This window comes from Episyrphus balteatus, chromosome 1 (assembly GCF_945859705.1).
Source record: "Episyrphus balteatus chromosome 1, idEpiBalt1.1, whole genome shotgun sequence".
NCBI lineage: Eukaryota > Metazoa > Arthropoda > Insecta > Diptera > Syrphidae > Episyrphus > Episyrphus balteatus.
In genome coordinates this window covers 122,643,110-122,661,351 of record NC_079134.1, presented here as the reverse complement: position 1 = coordinate 122,661,351, position 18,242 = coordinate 122,643,110, and the positions used below count along the sequence as shown (strand labels likewise).

The following is an 18,242-nucleotide window of genomic DNA, read 5'->3' as shown; positions in this document are numbered from 1 at the left end:
TAAAGAATTTGTCGCTAAGTGACATCATATACAGCTCTTTAAGCATTAGAGCCATCTTTCAAATAACGCTGTGTGTGACCTTAATATTCCCATTCCTGTTGTATGGCCCGTAGGCATGGGTATTTACAAGATGGTGGGAAAACCTCCTGGGCTTACACCGCTTAGTAATAAATCTGTTTGTAGTTAAGTTGAAGCGAGTTACTGAAAACCAGAAAATGAACAATAATCCGCAAATATTCGCTTTTGTTAAATAATTCTGTTTGATAAATTTTTGTAGATACCAACCCATTTTTTGGGAATATTTACATGTTTTTGATGAAGCATGTAAATTTATTATTTATCTTAAAGGTTTTCAACAGACACAGGAGACACGACAGATTTATATGAAAAGAAAAAAAAAGTAAATATTAAATACACCTCCTACACACATCGCTGACTGAGAATTATAAGGATGTATTTCATACAATATACAAAAAATGAGTTTTATACACCAAAATTTTCGTAATTTCAACGGCTTTTAGATAAAATTTAAAAAAAAATTAGAAAAAAATTAATGGCGACGGTACAGGTAAAAAGGACATACAACTTTCATGATTTCACATAAATGTATTAATATAATAAGGTTCTATGTTATTCAAATTGCAACATAGAACCCTTTTACTGATTTTTTTCAAAAAAAAAAAAAAAAAATACCTTGATTTAAGTTACATAGAACTTTTTTGCGCAAATTTTTCAAAATGAAATCTTATGGAAATGATCTTTTATTTTTAACTAGAGTAAAAATAAAAGATCTTTTGATGTTTTTGCTGGTATTGAACAACAGGGGTGGAATCGGCTAACTCGATAGTCGATAGTTGACAGTCAAAAACGACGATTTTGCTTCATATTTCGTCGTTTTTGACTGTCAACTATAGACTATCAAGTTAACGGATTTTACTAGGGATTTTGCTAAACAGCAAAGAATTTTTTATCTCGTTCTGTACTCTTTAAACCAAAATATGTACTATCCAACCTTAAACTTCGGGTTACCTAACCCAGATATTCTTACCTACATCATAATTAGATAAATTAGAGTAATGTTTTTTGTGTTCCAAGAATTGGAAGTGATTTTTTGAAACCTTTTTTTTCATAATCGAAGTTCGGAATTTCATAGTTCGTATTAATAAACCAAAAGTTAAAGAAACACTTAGATTCTTTAACTCAAAACAAAAGAAGTCAAAATTCAAAAAGTACCAAAAAGGTACCTTCGGACAAACCTAAATCCGATGGCAAGATATACTAGGATAAAGCAACTGCAAATGAGACTCAGCTTTCACCTTAGTACCCAAAAAAAAAACAAAAATATTAAACAAGAAATTAACTAATTTTTAGTTGTATTTAGTTGGAAAATTGAGTATTATTTTTTTCAAAGGTCAAGATTTTACTCTACTAACCGAAGTGAACTCTTCGTTATTCATCTTTACAATTATATTAGTTTATTTCTATTAATAAATTCATCGAATAAAACTTTTTTTCTTAACTTGAAGCTTTACTTACGTTCTACATGGAGACAAATAAGGCACTTAAAATCAAGGTGATACTCCTCTAAAATACGATTTCTAATAAAAATAAGTAAAACTTCAATTTAACAAGAATTTTCTTCTTAAGAAAATTTAAGTGTAGATACCTGCTAAGATTGAAATGATTTTTTTTCAATTTTATGTGCATTCTAATTAAAATTAAAAGATTAAACTAACTTTCAATTTTTTTTTTTTGGCATACATTTTGCACCGTAGAAGATGATTGTTTTAAGATGATTGTATTTTTGGAAAAAAAGAATGCAAAAATTCGATGAATTTAATACAAGTTTTAATTGTTTTTAAAATGTCTTTTTTCTGTATACCTAATTCAACAAAAGCAGGAATTGTGATTTGTGGTATTTTTTGTGCAAAACTTGAATAAAATTAAATTAAATCAAAGCCTATTTCACGATGAAGTCACCTTTTTTCATATAAAATCCATGTAAGCTCTTTATAACTATAAGGCTCTATGTTCAACATAGAACCTTTTTTCAATTTTTTTTTTACAAACATTTTCACAAAAAGGTTCTATGCCATTTTTAAAAAATTCTCATAGAATCCTTTTTTGTGGTGAAATTAATGTTTTTGTCATGGTTTTATGATTTGTTTAGGGTCCTTTATAAGATTGCATCAATACTTTACTGCTATGTAACTATTTTATCCAAAAACCAGCCTTACAAAACTTTGAGATCGATTTTCTCAAAACTAAGGTGAGTTGACATACAACCCTATAATTCTCAGCCAGCGACATGTGTGGTGTGTGTTTTGTTTTAAAAAAGAAAAAAAAAAAGTTTCCTCAACAACGTTACGCTTGAAAAAACATACTTTGACATAGCGAAAGGTCAATTTATGAGAAAATAACATTAAAATATATATGGATTGGCAAGCTTGCAATGAAAACTTACGCTTTTGCATCATTCTTTCCCCGTCAACCACAACACACAATAATACAAAAAGGATAAACAAGATACAATTATCTACACGCAGGATGTGGATTGTGATGTCATGCTTATGCAATTTATCATCATCAGCACAACCACATCCTCTCTGCCATAAATGATACTTACCATAAGGATCAACGAGTAGTCAGTTATGCAGGCCACAAGGATGAGCAGCAACAGCCCTAGGCCGAATCCAGCTCTATGAAAGGCATATGGAATACCAATAACACCACTGCCAACGATGGAGTTGATGTAATTGAATGATGCTTGTGGCAAAGATGACAGACTATCTGATTCTTTGTGTTGTTCTTCCTGAAATATAAAAAAAAAAACACACACAAATGAAGTCACTGTAATAACAAACAGGATAAATATGTGAAGAATAATTTTTTAAATACATATAAAATGGAAGACAAAAATGGGTGGTAAAATAAGGAAAATCAATAAAAAAAAAGCAAGTGTCATGGGTCATAAATTGAAGAGCCTCACTCACAACAAGGTCAAGGAGAAGAAAAACTCTTTGTTTCAAACGGCAACGACGGACGGAACCAACGAAAAGTTTCAAAACTACTCGAGGTTTATGATAGAGCCCTTGAAAACTACTTAACTAAGAGTAGAAGGGATCATAAACTTTCTTAATTACAATCTCAGGTATAGTCTAAAGGGTGGCAATAAATAAAATGAAATGACTCCCCACCACATCGCCGCCAACATCGCAAGTGCAAAGCAGTAGGTAATAACAATTTAATTCTAACCATTATTATCGCTTTCTCTTTTTCAATTAAAATTGACTCTCCCTGAGTGTCTGAACTGAACTGAACACAGAAGGTCGCAAACTGAAAATAAACTTAAAACTGAAAACATTCCTATAATGCCTTCAATTAAATCTCCCCTTATATTTTCGTCTTAGTCTGTTGTAATAGCTCAGGGAAATTAGTCAAAATATGGGCATGAAATCGCATTTTTCGCGGGACAAAATTTTTTTCATGAAATGTGTTCGGGTGGTTGTCCTTATCATAAAAGTCAATTTGTTGGCATAATTGGAGGTTGGGAACAGCCGCCATCTTGGAAAAGAGATTGGTATCGTTTTTATTGAATAGCTCCATTGTTATTCATTTTAACAAAAAATGACAATGGTAAGACTTATTAACAATAAAATTATCTAAGAAATGATATACAAAACAATTCCGTGAGTTGATTAAATAAAATTTTATAGTTGGTCAAAGTGCGGGTTTGTATCGCAAGGTTGGGACAAAATGACATTTGTTCATATATCTGACGAACTTTTGATTTGTTTGGATAATTCTTCAAGAATGAATTGTAGTACTTATAATTACCTATAAAATGAGCCCACAATCGTTATTGTCACCATCGTATTGTAGAAGTAATCTAACTCCGAATCTCTCCATGTACTAGTCAAAAGTAAGAAAAAAGCTGTTTTTTTGCAAGTAGGCCGAGAAAATTTTGAGAGTAGAGGTATAACCAAAATATAAGTACGCAGTTTTGCAGCCATACGCATGTTAATGTCGATTTCGAAGGTCTGACAACTCTAATTTTGTGCTTTATACGGTTTTTGGGGGGTTAAATAACGTAAGTTTTCCAGTTAATGTGAATGGGCTAAATTTATACTATTTGAAATTATAAATATACAAGCTGATGCTCTATTATTTTTCCTAAATCTGGACACCTCAATCTCGGCTATGGGGTTAATAGAACTCACGATATAAGCTTTTTTAACTAACCATATCAGGCTTTTCAATTCAAATAAACAAACAAAAATCTAAACAAAAAAAGCTTCTAAAACATAATCGTATAAACGGCTTATATATAGTTCTATTGGTCACATCCTCAAGATTGGGGTGTTCAGATTTAGGAAAAATAATAGAGCATCAGCTTGTATATTTATAATTTCAAATAGTATAAATTTAGCCCATTCACATTAACTGGAAAACTTACGTTATTTAACCCCCCAAAAACCGTATAAAGCACAAAATTAGAGTTGTCAGACCTTTGAAATCGACATTAACACGCGTATGGCTGCCAAACTGCGTACTTATATTTTGGTTATACCTCTACTCCCAAAATTTTCTCGGCCTACTTGCAAAAAAACAGCTTTTTTCTTACTTTTGACTAGTACATGGAGAGATTCGGAGTTAGATTACTTCTACAATACGATGGTGACAATAACGATTGTGGGCTCATTTTATAGGTAATTATAAGTACTACAATTCATTCTTGAAGAATTATCCAAACAAATCAAAAGTTCGTCAGATATATGAAAAAAATGTCATTTTGTCCCAACCTTGCGATACAAACCCGCACTTTGACCAACTATAAAATTTTATTTAATCAACTCACGGAATTGTTTTGTATATCATTTCTTAGATAATTTTATTGTTAATAAGTCTTACCATTGTCATTTTTTGTTAAAATGAATAACAATGGAGCTATTCAATAAAAACGATACCAATCTCTTTTCCAAGATGGCGGCTGTTCCCAACCCTCAATTATGCCAACAAATTGACTTTTATGATAAGGACAACCACCCGAACACATTCCATGAAAAAAATTTTGTCCCGCGAAAAATGCGATTTAAATGACTAATTTCCCTGGGCTATAATGAAAAGAATGATTTTTTTTTTCAAATAAGATTATTTTTTTTTTAAATTAGGTTAAAAAAAAAGTTACACTAGTAAAATTATAAATGAAAAGTCTTTTTCTCATTTTATGCCACGGTGAGTTCTAAAGAAATTTTTAATGACCTTTGGTTTTTTTTAATATGAAATTTGTTTTGTAACTTTTTCTTTAAATTGGATACTGTCGTACCAGTCTGAAAGAATTTGAATTCGTTTGGACTTAGTTTTTGTCTAACATTCAATTTGCTAACAGAATTATTGGATTTTAAGAAAGTCTCCGGTTAAGTGCAAATATTTATTTATAGGTACTTTTAAGTGAAAGTTTGCTAGTTGCCACTTCCTGACCCTTGACCGAGTGGTCAAACCGGAACTATGAACCGGAATATTTCCATAGTTTAACTCAAAATAGCTTTCAAAAATTACATTGTAAAATTTAATTTCAAAACATTAATATCTCTGTTGCCGCGCTGTCCTTATTCCACCTGTTAATCGGTTATGGCACATCTGAACAATAAAATAAATAATCAGGTAATTCTGAAAAAGTGTGACTACAATGTAACGTAGCCGTATTATTTTTGGACCATTAGAAAAACAATGGTGAGCCGACAACATTTTTTTTTTCATTTCTTACCAAAATTTTTCAAATTAAAAAAAAGCTAAGCTATTTGAAGTTGACACCCTCAAGTGCTATTTTTATTCTCAAACCTGTCTGGTTCGATTACCCAAATTTAGCCCAGGATAGTCCAACATTTTTTTCTTTATTCCAACATTTTTTTCAAAAGACAATAAAAATCTTTTTTTTTTTATATCAGAAACCAAAAAAAAAACTGATAATTTTTTCAAATTACCAACCTCTTAAAAATCAAGTTTTTTTGTTGTCATGATTTTTGAACTAAGGATGGGCTAACGAAAAAAAGTGATGTAATTTGCTGGATTTACCATGGTTAATTGAGAAAAAGTTTAAAAAGAACAATTTTTACACTGAAAAAAGCCTTTTCCACAACATAGATTTAAAAAAAAGGTCACTGTGGTGTATACGTACTATTTTTATTCAAAGCAAAATATTAATTAAACTAGTTGACCTTTGTAACCAACTACAGTTTGGGATGACGAAAATAAATGGTGGGTTAGCCTGGGCTTACCTTGTGGCTAAACGAACCACAGTGATGAATCAACGATTTTTACGCTGAACAAAATAAACTTTTTGTGGTTTTTGAGGTTGATACTTCTATAATTTTCAAACAAAGTGTAGGATAGCAAAAATAAATAAAATGCACGACTGGGTCGCACGAATTTGCTCCTAGATTTCAAGTTGCTTAAATTTTTAAGACTTTTTATATAAAAATTTGGGAAATGTAGGTTTATAAAAAAAATAAAATTCGTTTTTCAAAAAATTAAACAACATCTTAAGTCAAATTGTCCCACAAAACAAGTATGCAGTTTTGATTGATATATTAACATGCATTAAAAAAAAAATTCAAAATCGGTAAAAAACTAATTTTTTATAAATAATTTTTTTGGAAAAAAATTTTAAAAATAAAATTGTTATGCTTTTTTGTAGAAATCACTAATCAACATCTTAAAACGAAATCATTGAATAATTACAAATAGAAGTGACACCGCAGATTACTCATGCGACTATAAGAGTACCGGAAGATAGATGAACTACAGGTTTGCGCCTCAACTATCATGTATTTTCGAGTTGAGTCTTAACTAATATTTTTTTGAAACCTTCATAAAAAAATTAATAATTATTATTATACATTTCAAAGAGCTTATATTGATATAAGTTTTCGTATTTTGAAAAGTCATATTAGTCTAGAGAACAAGGACGATGCCTTTTACTCCTACTGGCCTAGGTTCGAATACCGGTAAAATTTGAATTTTTTTTTTTGTGGAGATTTTTTTTTGAGAAATTTAATTAATTTTTATTCTAGTAATGTAAAAAAAAAAAAAATCTCAATTTCCCGTCAGATTCGAACCTGGGCAGGTAAACTTAACAGACATTCACCTTATCCTCTAGGCTATCTCCACTTTTTGAAATAGGAAAACTTTTATCTTTATGTATAAGCTGTTTAGGATTTGATTTTGGGTTGCTGGATTTGCTTTTGGATTGTTGGCTTTGCTTTTGGATTGTTGGATTTGCTTTTTTAATTCAACGCACGATACTAGCGACTACAATTTTACAGCGGACGTTTCCCTGGGTGTCCACTATTCAATGACGAAATTTCAAAAAAATAAAATTTCACGTTTTCGAAAATTTGATTTTTCAAAAAAAAAATTTCAAAATTTTTTTAAAAATCCAAAAATAATTTTTTTTGAAATTTTATTTTTGGCTTATATTAAAATTATATAAATTCTTCTTTACAAAATGTTTCTTTGAAATCGAATAAGTAGTTTCGAAGAAAATCGCATTGTCTTAAAACTTACATTTGAATTTTTTAAACAAAATCGTTGAAGCCGTTTTTGAGCAATTTCAGCTTTACTAAAATCGGTATATGACAAGTACCGTTATTTTTGGCCCAAAAAAATTAATTCCAAAAACCCCTCTGGAGAGTCACCAAATAACGCTACATACCAAGTTTGACATCAATCGGCTGTAGCTTCGTTTACAGACAGACAGGCTGACAGACAGACAGACGGACTTCCGGGACCCACTTTTTTGGCATTCTCTATCATCGTAATGTCATGGAAAAATGTTATCTCAACTTTTTTTTTTGTACGAATGCATAACTTGATATATAGTACCTATATCTCAGGTAAAAAATGGGGTATCCTGGGCTAACCTTGGGCAAACAAACTACGGTTTTAAACTACCGATTTTTTTCACAGGAAAAAAAACATGATCATTTTTTCGGTTTCTGGTATGAAAAAAAGTTTTTTACTGTATATGTATTGAAAAAATGGTTGAGTATAGAAAAAAACAAGTTGGGCTATCTAACGTTGGGCAAACGAACAACAGTGCAAAGCTAACAATTTTTACTCCGAATAAAAAAAATTATTTTTTATGATTTTTGAGGTGAAAACAAAATTTATTCCGATATAATTTTGGAACTAAGGGTGGGCTAGAGAAAAAAAAATTGTGTGCTATTCTGGGCTTACCTTGGGCAATCGAACCAACAGGTTAAAAAAAAAAAATAGCATTTGGGGCTTCCAACTTCACATAGCCCTCTGAGAGTCATTGACTACGTCAATTTGATAGGTAGTTTCATATACATCATACATATCATACTTCTTATGAAATGTTGAAATTGTTTTAATTTCCTGTCCGTAATTGAAGGCTATTTCTTTTTTAAGAAAATAATATTCTTATCATCATCATGTTAAATATATTATACTCTGAGAAAACAAAAACAGTCATTTGCATTAAAAGAAAACAAAAACAACAACAATTTATGTAAATGATGTTTTGCAAAATAAAATTCAATGCTTTCAAAAATTCTCAAGCAATGCAAGTCTATTCTTTATTTCCACCTTTTCTATTTAGCATACAAACTTAAAAAATTCTGATTCTCAAAAAAAAAAAAAAACAACAATCCCAAAAAAAAAATCAAGTTTCTCTCAACTTTTCGCCACAAGGACACCAAAATACAATAATTTATAGTGTTATATCTTTTGTTTGGCTTTTATGAGTATACCTTCATACTCGTACATATACACAAATGTATACACTTTACTTGTCTTGTATGAGTGTGAGCTTACAATTTCTCCAAAACAAATTATTCAAGAGGACCACCATCACATTACCGGAACCGGACTGGGAAACAAGAAAAGAGAAATAAAATTTCATTACGTCTTCGTCGTCGTCCATGTGAATTGTATGCAATAGACAAAAAATACTGTATCCCAAATGCTCGTATCCTAGACAATTTCAATGAAATATTATCTATCTCAATTCTAGGCGGATATCATTCTTCTTCTTCTTCTCTGGCCATCCGGATACCTTACCAATTGGGCGTGTTTCGCATCCGCTTGCTTTTCGCCATGCAGAAACAATATTGTATAAAAGAATAAAACAAAAAATAAACAGCATCAACAGGGCGATAAAAGTCGACAAAGAGAATGGAAAAAAAAATCAATGTCCTTGAAGATCCTGGATCCAAGCTCTTCTTTTTAAGTGACTCGTAGATGCTCAGTTGTGGACATTTCAAGTCTGGTATAAATATAAAGGATACATCTCTGAATTTCAGGACAGGCCCGTCCACTAAAAGAACTTATGCTTGACGTTTTCATTAAGGGGGCGCGAAGTAAAATTTTCGTTATAAAAAATAGTCTAAAATTGTCACATTAATAAAGGAAAAAGGACATTTTGTTTCGGAAAGTTCTCTAACATTTTCCCAAAGGAGCTGTTTTGACCCTCCAAAGTTTGTGACTGTCAACCTTTGCAATTCCAAAAAGTTGTAAATGTCTACTTCCTACAACAAGGCCCGAAGTATCCTCAAATCCGTCATCGTACAGCTTGTAATACTTAACCCTACTCTGTCAATGTTAAAGATTTCCACAATGTTCTTTTTTATGTGGCATTAACTTTACTCTTCTTGCGTTTGCTGAGTGTTCTGTTCTGTTGAAGTGGACTTCAGAAGATTGAAATAACAAAAAAAAAAAAAAAAGTGTTTGACAACGCGCGGTTATATCGTCGATAGTTGGTATAGACTCTTTTATATAGATGTCAACCAAAGGAGTGTTATATTCGTTGAAAACATCTTGTTGTTGATATTTGAGTATTCTATAATTGGCATTCTAGCGAAGATATTTTCCTTAACTTAGGACAAAAGTTTTGCAAACACTTTTTGGAGAGTCATTGACTTCAAGAGTGCACCATCTCATGCAAGAATAATTTTTTTAACTAGTTTAACTCTCACTTTTGAGTTCTCAACATCATGGTTTTGGATTGAAGTAAGAGATTTTATTAGAACTTTTCTCCGACTTTGAGTGTTATGTTCTTTTGAATAATTTTTTTTTTATAGAACACTACCAGAAAAATTTAACAGAAATACATTTGTGATTTTCAATTTTTTTTTTATTGAATAAAATCCTTCAATATGTTGCTATTGGTTGATTTTTTTTTTGTACTTTCTTCTTCCAAAACATTATGTTCTCGTATGTACTGTAGGTAGATTTGTTATGGAAGTTTTGCATAAGGAATAACATTAATTTGCCTAGAAAACGAGGTTTGTAATAAGCAAAACCATTAATCAAAATCTTACTCTGAATTCCAAGTCCAATTTTTGAATGTTGACTTGCAACTAAGAATATCTTTCAGATGGCGCAGAACGCCATTCCTTTGGCTATGTGAAGTTGCTTAAGGTAAGTCCAGGGTAGCCCAACCTTTTTTTTAGTTAGTTCTAAAATTATAACGAATTTAATTATTTTTTTCACCTAGAAAACCACAAACAATAATTTTTTTGTTCAGTGTTAAAAGCGTTGGCCTAAGGATAGCCCAGGCTAAACCACCATTTATTTTCGTAATACCATTTTTAATTGGTCACAAAGGCCAACTAGTCTTAATTTTTTAGAAAAAAAATAATACGCATACACCACAGTGACCTGTGTGACTGGTGTGAGCACTTCGCCTCATATACAGGGTGTCCCAAAAGTCAACGTGGAAACGAAAATGGTAGATAGAGCATATGTTCCATGAGACATTTCTCATGAGACATTTCTCATGAGACATTTTTCATGAGACATTTCTCATGAGACATTTTTCATGACACATGTCCCATGAGACATTTCCCTTGAGCCATGTCCCATGAGTCATCACTAACCGATGCCAGGAGCTGACCTCCGATGTTAACTCGTCGACGACCACAGCCAAACTGAATAATAAGAGTGTTGTGTGGCCCTGGCCCTATTTATAGCTAAATATGATCCTCCCGCAGAAATATTTAATTTTATTTATTTTTTTGTTTTTGTTTAGTAGTTGGTACACCCTGGAGTGTGATAGACAAAGTCAGATTGGTGGTTTTTTCGGATCCAACCTCTGTTATTTTTTTGTGGCAGGATTCTGGAGGGTGGAGCGAGATATGCAGTCATTCAAATAATTTTTTTTATATAACTTTTTTTTATTTATAAAGATAATTACGAGTAAATAAAATTTTAGACTTCGTAGGTAATAAAATAGTATTTTAGTTCAGTGTTTCAGTTTAACACGATAATTGGAAGTAGGCTGAAATTGACTTGGAGTATTTCAAGTTTTATTTTAGGTTTATAGATTTACCTAAGTGAATTTTTTTACAAACGGGGGCCCTGTTACATGGATACAGCAGCAGCTACGCCCCTGATTGTAATTTTTTTTTTCGCTGAATGCATACTATGCATAAGCCTGTTCACTGTGATCTCATATCTGTAATCCAAAACTTGTTTCGGGACTTTGATCCGAAAATATCTGCTTCCGAATGAAGGAACAAAAAATATTTCTATAGCAAATAATTCAGCAACCCGAACTCCTACAAACTTTTGGTTTTCAAAACTTAAATAATATGAAAAAATTACCAAATAAAAAAGTCGGATTTCTCAAGAAAAAAAATTTTATCTCCGTTATTTATGGAATATTCTCAACAATGTTATACCATTTTGAAAAGAAAATTGAACACATCAACTTTTAAGGTAACTTGCCGAAACATCGTACTGCATTTTACACTACTGTTCATTGAATTAGAGTCTTGTAAAATTTTTTAGTACTTAGTTGGGCAAAAAAGTAGGTAATATTTGCTGATGCAGCTGAGTTAAAACTTTTGAATGCTTTTGGAAGCAGTGTTATTCAATTTTCCGTAACAAAAGAAAAAAAATGTGAAAAATTAAGATTTGTAGTCACGGCACATGAAAAACCGTCACAGGGTGACCATTTCTTCGATTTTTTTTTTTTCGAATTCCTATAACTCACAAAATATATGGGTGCGATTTGTTTTATTATTTTTCTGATAACTTTTCTTTTTCAGTACACGAATAGTACTTTTTAAACCTTTCTCAACTAACCTTGGCAATTCCAACCAATTCCATCACATTTTTCGCTATCCCAACCTAAGTTCAAAAATTATGATCAAAAAAACGTTTTTCAAATTACCAACCTCTTAAAAATCAAAATTAGCTTTTTTCAGTGTAAAAATTGTCCTATTTAATGGTAGGTAAAATCAACAAATAACATCACTTTTTTCGTTAGCCCACCCTTGTTCCAAAAATGAAGACAAAAAACTTTTAAATACTGGATATAAGCTTTCAATCAAATCAGCAGCCCACAAAAAAAGTGGTCACTACATTTGACCTATACTACCTTTCTTTTTGTCTCTTAAATGTGCTATATCCGAATCTGAAGTTGTCTTGCCCATACACTTGAAACAGGTGAAGTAGGACACTTTTATACTTTGGATCTTTAACTTCGTAATGCAAAGAAAACCCGGTTCGATTTCAATGAAAGAAGGATTCGATTCTCGAAAATTTTTTTACGGAAAATTAATTTTCAAATTTAAGTTTCAAATTCTTACAATCTCATTTTTAGACTATTGTCTGGCAGTAAACTTTCAGAAAGTATCGTCAACTTTAAAATTGTCAGTTCACACGCTTTGGACATGTTTTTTTGTACAAACCAATGGTTTATCTTAGCGCAGAGAAAAAAGCAACAATCTCTTTCACATACATATCTTTTATAGAGTTTTTAAAAAAGAGGTGGTCTGTAAAGCCGGTTTACGGATGATGATTTTACGTGATAACGTCGTAAGAAAACAGGTTGTGTGCTTTTGTTTAAAATGGACCAATTGAATGGTTTATTTATTTCAAACAATAATAATTTACAAGAAAAAGCTAAAAAAAATACCTTTTTTCTTTTCTCATTATATCAGTTTTTTTTTTATTTTAAAAGCTTAAAAAAAAAATTATAACATTAAAAAGCCAAATATTTCTTCTAAATAATAAAACCATTTTTAAATTTTTAAAATGTGCAAAAGGTATTAAAATCATTTATTAAAAACAATCATTTCTTATGAAAAAAGTGAAAAAATCATTTCCATCACCCAAAAATTCATTTTTTTTTGATATAACAACCTATAATTTATTTATATATAATATACCACCTGAAAGCTTATTGCTTCAGCTCAAAATATATATAGCGATCATGTCTATTAGGCATCTCCAAAAAGAGCTAGAATTTTTTGAACTCGATAAATTTTCATCAAAAAAAGCAAAAAAAAACATATAAATTTATGTTCTCACGCTATTGAATCAATTTTTTCAATGACAACCTATACAAAATTTTATATCATGTAAAAGCTTTTTTCACCTTTCATATGACGTTTTAATCTTATTTCTGCGATATCTAGAAAAAAAAGTTAGAATTTTTTAAGCCAACCATGCCGAAATTACGGTACTTCCCACACTGGTGGCTGTTTTGTTTTCCTGGTATTCGGTCAAAAACCATTTTGAAATACCAATTTGTTTGCACATGTATGCGCAAAGTTATAGACTACATGTTCTTTAAGCTTGAGATTTTTTGAACGCTACAAAAAATTTAAAAAATTAAAAACTCTTCCAAAAATACCCCAAAATAAGTAGGTGTTTTTCAAAAATTCATATTTCGAAAAGCAGAGATTAAAAAAAATCCGTATCAGACCCCTAACCTTTGTTTTTATTATCCCTACCCTTACCCTTACCTATAATCACTACTTTGTCAAAGATCTACCTCATGTTTTAGTTTTAGAAAACCATTAACAGCTTGGTTTTTAAATTTTTAAGAATTTTTTCAATACCATTGTCAGTCTTGCAATAAATTTATCTATTGGTTAAAAAAAGATTCAACTCTTTACATTGTCGCCTTTAGAAAATAGACAATTTTTTGCAATTTTGTTTGACCCCTATTTACCCTATTAAAAGATGGAATTTTTTTAAGGGCCAATTTTTCAATAGTCAGATAAACCTCAGATAGAGCTTATTCCTAGGAATAAAAGTTTTTTTTATACTGACATTTATTCTTCTAATAGTCTAACTGACGATTGAAAAATCAGGGCTAAATCATTCAAATGTATTTAACTTTAGATTATTATCTTTCAAATAAGCTATAAAAGATTTTTGTATCTCTAATAGTTTAATTTTAATGTTGAATTGAAATTTTTGCCACACTGCTAAAAATTTCAAGTGTAACGTTAGAAAATGGCGTCACTTTTTCGTGGTGGCTGCCATGGTTCATCGATTAATAAGACGTTATCACGTCAAAATAAAGAAAAAATATAAGTGCGGTTTAAAAGAAGGTAAAAGTCTTTTCAAGTATAAATAAACAAAATGGTTTTCCAATCATTTATTTTTCCTTCATTTGTTTTTTTTTTTTTTTTTTTTCATTTATTTGATTTGTGAAAGTAATTCTTTCTATAGTATTATTATTCGAAGGACCTTGAAATTCTTTACTTCCCTGATTTCAATTTATTATATCGTTCCTGGAGATATAGGAACGTAGATTCGCAGACTTTAGTAATGGTATTTTCATCTATAAAATCTATCACTAAACAAAATGGCCAGGTCATCTTCATCGCCATTTAATGGAAAAATATCTTTTGCGTGTTGAACGCTACATAAATGAGTGTACATTTTTATTTATATTATGTTCATTTCTAGAAATCAGTTTATGTGTGCCTGGTTCAGTCCAGATCCTGGAAGAGTGAGTGGAGTTTTATATAATGCGAGGTTTTGGTAGGTGACTTCGGAAGAAATAAAACATTGAATGACATTGTATATTAAAGATCCTTTAAGTATGAACTAAATTCACACTTCTGGTTTCTTATTTATAGTCTAACGTGAAACTTATTATATCACCTTCCAATCGTTCTTTACAATCATATTCACACCGAAAAAATGTTTTTTTTTAGTCATTAGGTATTTCACAATATACATTCTAAGGTAATTTGTATTTTGAAAACATAATTTAATTGCTTTTGTAAAAGATCATTTATTTAAGGAATTCAATATCCAAATATACAAACAATCCTCTACATACATACATAATGATTCATTCCATTATATCATGAAACTGCACTGCCACAAGAAATCAAGAGTAAATGACACCTCCCCGGGGACTCCTTAAAAGATTCTAATCAAAGTGAAAAAGAGATTGCAAATAAAAAAAAAATTATTTCCGGCAATTACGCCACGCCACGACCGCAACCGCCAGAAAGATAGAAAACAAAAAATCCAATGAAAGTGGATTCTAGGTGCCTCGTTGGTGGTGATTTGGCGCACAGTATAAACTTAACCACTCCTAGGTTCTAATTAATGGATATACTTTTCCAATCAAGTGAATTTTTTTTTCATACCAGTTTGGATTATTTTTGTTTTATTAAAAAAAAGGAAAGCATTTTTGAGAAAAACAAAAAAAAAAAAAATAAAAATTTACATTTAATTTATTTTTGTCCATTTTTAAGGAGATTCAGGAAAGATAACCTTTTTTAACAACAAAATTCTTAGTAAATCAATGAAATTTAAATTTGAAAGTGGGTGTTAAATTTAAGCTCTCATATTTTTTATTTCGGGCTCTCAGAACAAATACACACGCCTTTGCACTGTGTTTCGGTCGAAAGTGAATCCAAACCACTGCACAGTGGGTACCCTCTCCCATACAAAGTGAGGTCAAAAATATAATGACCGTTTTTTTTTTTAATGAAACGCCTGTATTATCATTTTGTATGATTTATTATTGCAAAAAAATGCATCAAGTCCTTTTTTTTTTAATTTTTGTTATTTTGAAGAAAAATAAAAAAAGGTAACAAAAAATAAGAAAAATAAAAAATTAAAAAAATGGTTAATGCCGGAAATAGAACCTGACTGTCAGTCGAGCAACTTACCCTTTACCTCTAGTTCAGTCTTTTATAAAAATAATAGTGCCAAAAAGGCACCGTGTATCGTCATTGAAACTCGTATTACTCGAAAAGGGGAAAAAAGGGGAAAAAACTGCGCTATTATTTCGAAAGGTAGGACAGTATTCTTCATTTGAGAACTTAAATTGTAGAGAGCACTCGAAGGCAAAGCAACTAAATTTCCAATTTACTACAAAATTATGCTAAATAAAAATGATTAAAATTGCTTCGCTAACGAGCCCCATTACAATTTGCCTAAATGATATTTAACAATATAATTTATGTTTTTAGAAAGAAATAACCTTTTCGTTTAATATCCATAACAATTTAATGCTGTTCACAATTTTTTAACACCCGCTATCACTGTCGCAAGTTCACACCTTATAACTGCAGCGATAAGAAAATTGTATACCGACTTATTTATTTTATGAAGTATTAGTTCGTGTAAAGCAAATAATTGAAATATGAACCGTGTTTTATTTTCATCGTGATCCAGATCAGATCATTGTTTTTATTTGGTTAGCAACAATAAAGCTAAATCCTACTTTTGTTGTACCGTAAATAAATACAATGATCTGATCTAAGGCTAGGCGCACCCATGCGATTTTGGTCGCACGATTATTCAGTCGCAAATGGGATGACAACAATTTCAATGACTGTAAACACAATTTTCAAATTTTTAATCGCGGGAAGCATGTGCGTTCACAGCCATTGAAATCCTTGTGATCCATTTTTGCGACTGCAAAATCGCGCAACCAAAATCGCATGTGTACGCTTTAACCTAAATCATGATGAAAATAAAACGCAGCCATTATAGCAAATTTAAATAGAAAAATGAACTTAAGTGTAAAAAAGTGAACACTGAGGTCGTGCAAGGGGTGTAGCTACCTCTGTATCAGCTGTATCCATGAAACGGGGCCCCCGAGATAAAAAGGCTCCCAAAGACGCCTTAGAAAAAAAAACTATAATATCTATAGGCCTAATGTAAAATTTTAATATTAAAAATGTTATAAAAAACATTTTTTTATGCGTAAATGCGATTATGAGTGATCTCGTGAGGCAAGAAAAAAACATAAACATCGGAAATTTTTTTTTTCAAACCTGATAGCTCTACTTTTTTTTCTTTATTCCACCATTTTTTTAAAGGATACAATAAAAAACCTTTTTTTATCAGAAATCGAATAAATTAATTTTTTTCCCTTTGAAAAAATCGTTAGTTCAAAAGCGTGGTTTGTTTGGCCAAGGTTAGCCCAGCAGAGCCCAACTTATATTTTCGCTGTCCTACCCTTAGTTTAAAATTATAGAAGCATTATTTTTTATTCACTTAAAAAAAAAAAAAAAAATAGTACGCATACACCACAGTAAATTTTTTTAAATTTATAATTTAGAAAAAGTAAATCCACTTGTGTGGGCCCTGCGCCTCAAATAGTTTTTATTTGACTAAGAATGCTTACTTAACTGAATGTAGTCAATATAACATTCATGTTAAGAAGCTTAAGGTGATTTGTTTTATTTCACCTTGAAAACCACAAAATACAAATATTTTTTCAAGTGTAAAAATCATTTTTTTTTATTCTGCTATATGAGCACTTAGAAAGACTACATTCTTAGCATAATCTATCCAAACTTTTTTTCAAAAGTAACAATAAATATAAAATGGTGTGTGAGTTGATTTTTTTTCAGTCCATGAAAAGTACTTTTTTTAGTACTTTCTAAAAATTATGACAAATAACTTTTTTCAACATGTATGTTATATGGACTTCATTGAATCAAGTAAGAATTCTAAGTAAAACAAAAAACATTTGAGGTGCAGTTCCCACACCAGTGGATTTACTTTTTCTAAATTATAAATTATAAGAGGACACTGTGGTGTATACGTACTATTTTTTTTCGAGGTGTATAAAAAATAATGCTTCTATAATTTTTAAACTAAGGGTAGGATACCGAAAATAAAAGTTGAGTAATCCTGGGCTAACGTTGGTAAAACGAACAACCGTGTAAAACCAACTAATTTTACACTGAATGAAAAAAAAAATATTTTTTTGTGATTTTTGAGGTAAAACAAATATTGTAATTTTATAACTAAGAATGGGGTAGCAAAAAAAATGTTGGGCTATCCTGGGATAACCTTGGGCAATGGAACCAGGCAGGTTTGAAAACAAAATATGCATTTTTCTTTCGTTTCTCGTACCGCTGCCGTTTACTTTTCAGGTGTTCCAGTAAATTTATCCGACTTAGGCCCAATTTATTCGTTCTCCGTTTGAAATCACTATT

At 30.7% G+C, this 18,242-nt stretch overlaps 1 protein-coding gene across 2 annotated transcripts in view; it reads right to left on the bottom strand.

The window, feature by feature from the left end:
- The window catches only part of LOC129906674 (putative sodium-coupled neutral amino acid transporter 11), a 125,137-nt gene that overhangs the window by 53,891 nt on the left and 53,004 nt on the right, over positions 1 to 18,242 (bottom strand). For both annotated transcript variants that reach the window (XM_055982548.1, XM_055982549.1), the window contains exon 3: positions 2,627 to 2,812. In XM_055982548.1, the coding sequence (XP_055838523.1) occupies positions 2,627 to 2,812 (186 nt within the window). The remainder of the gene's footprint in view (positions 1 to 2,626; positions 2,813 to 18,242) is intronic.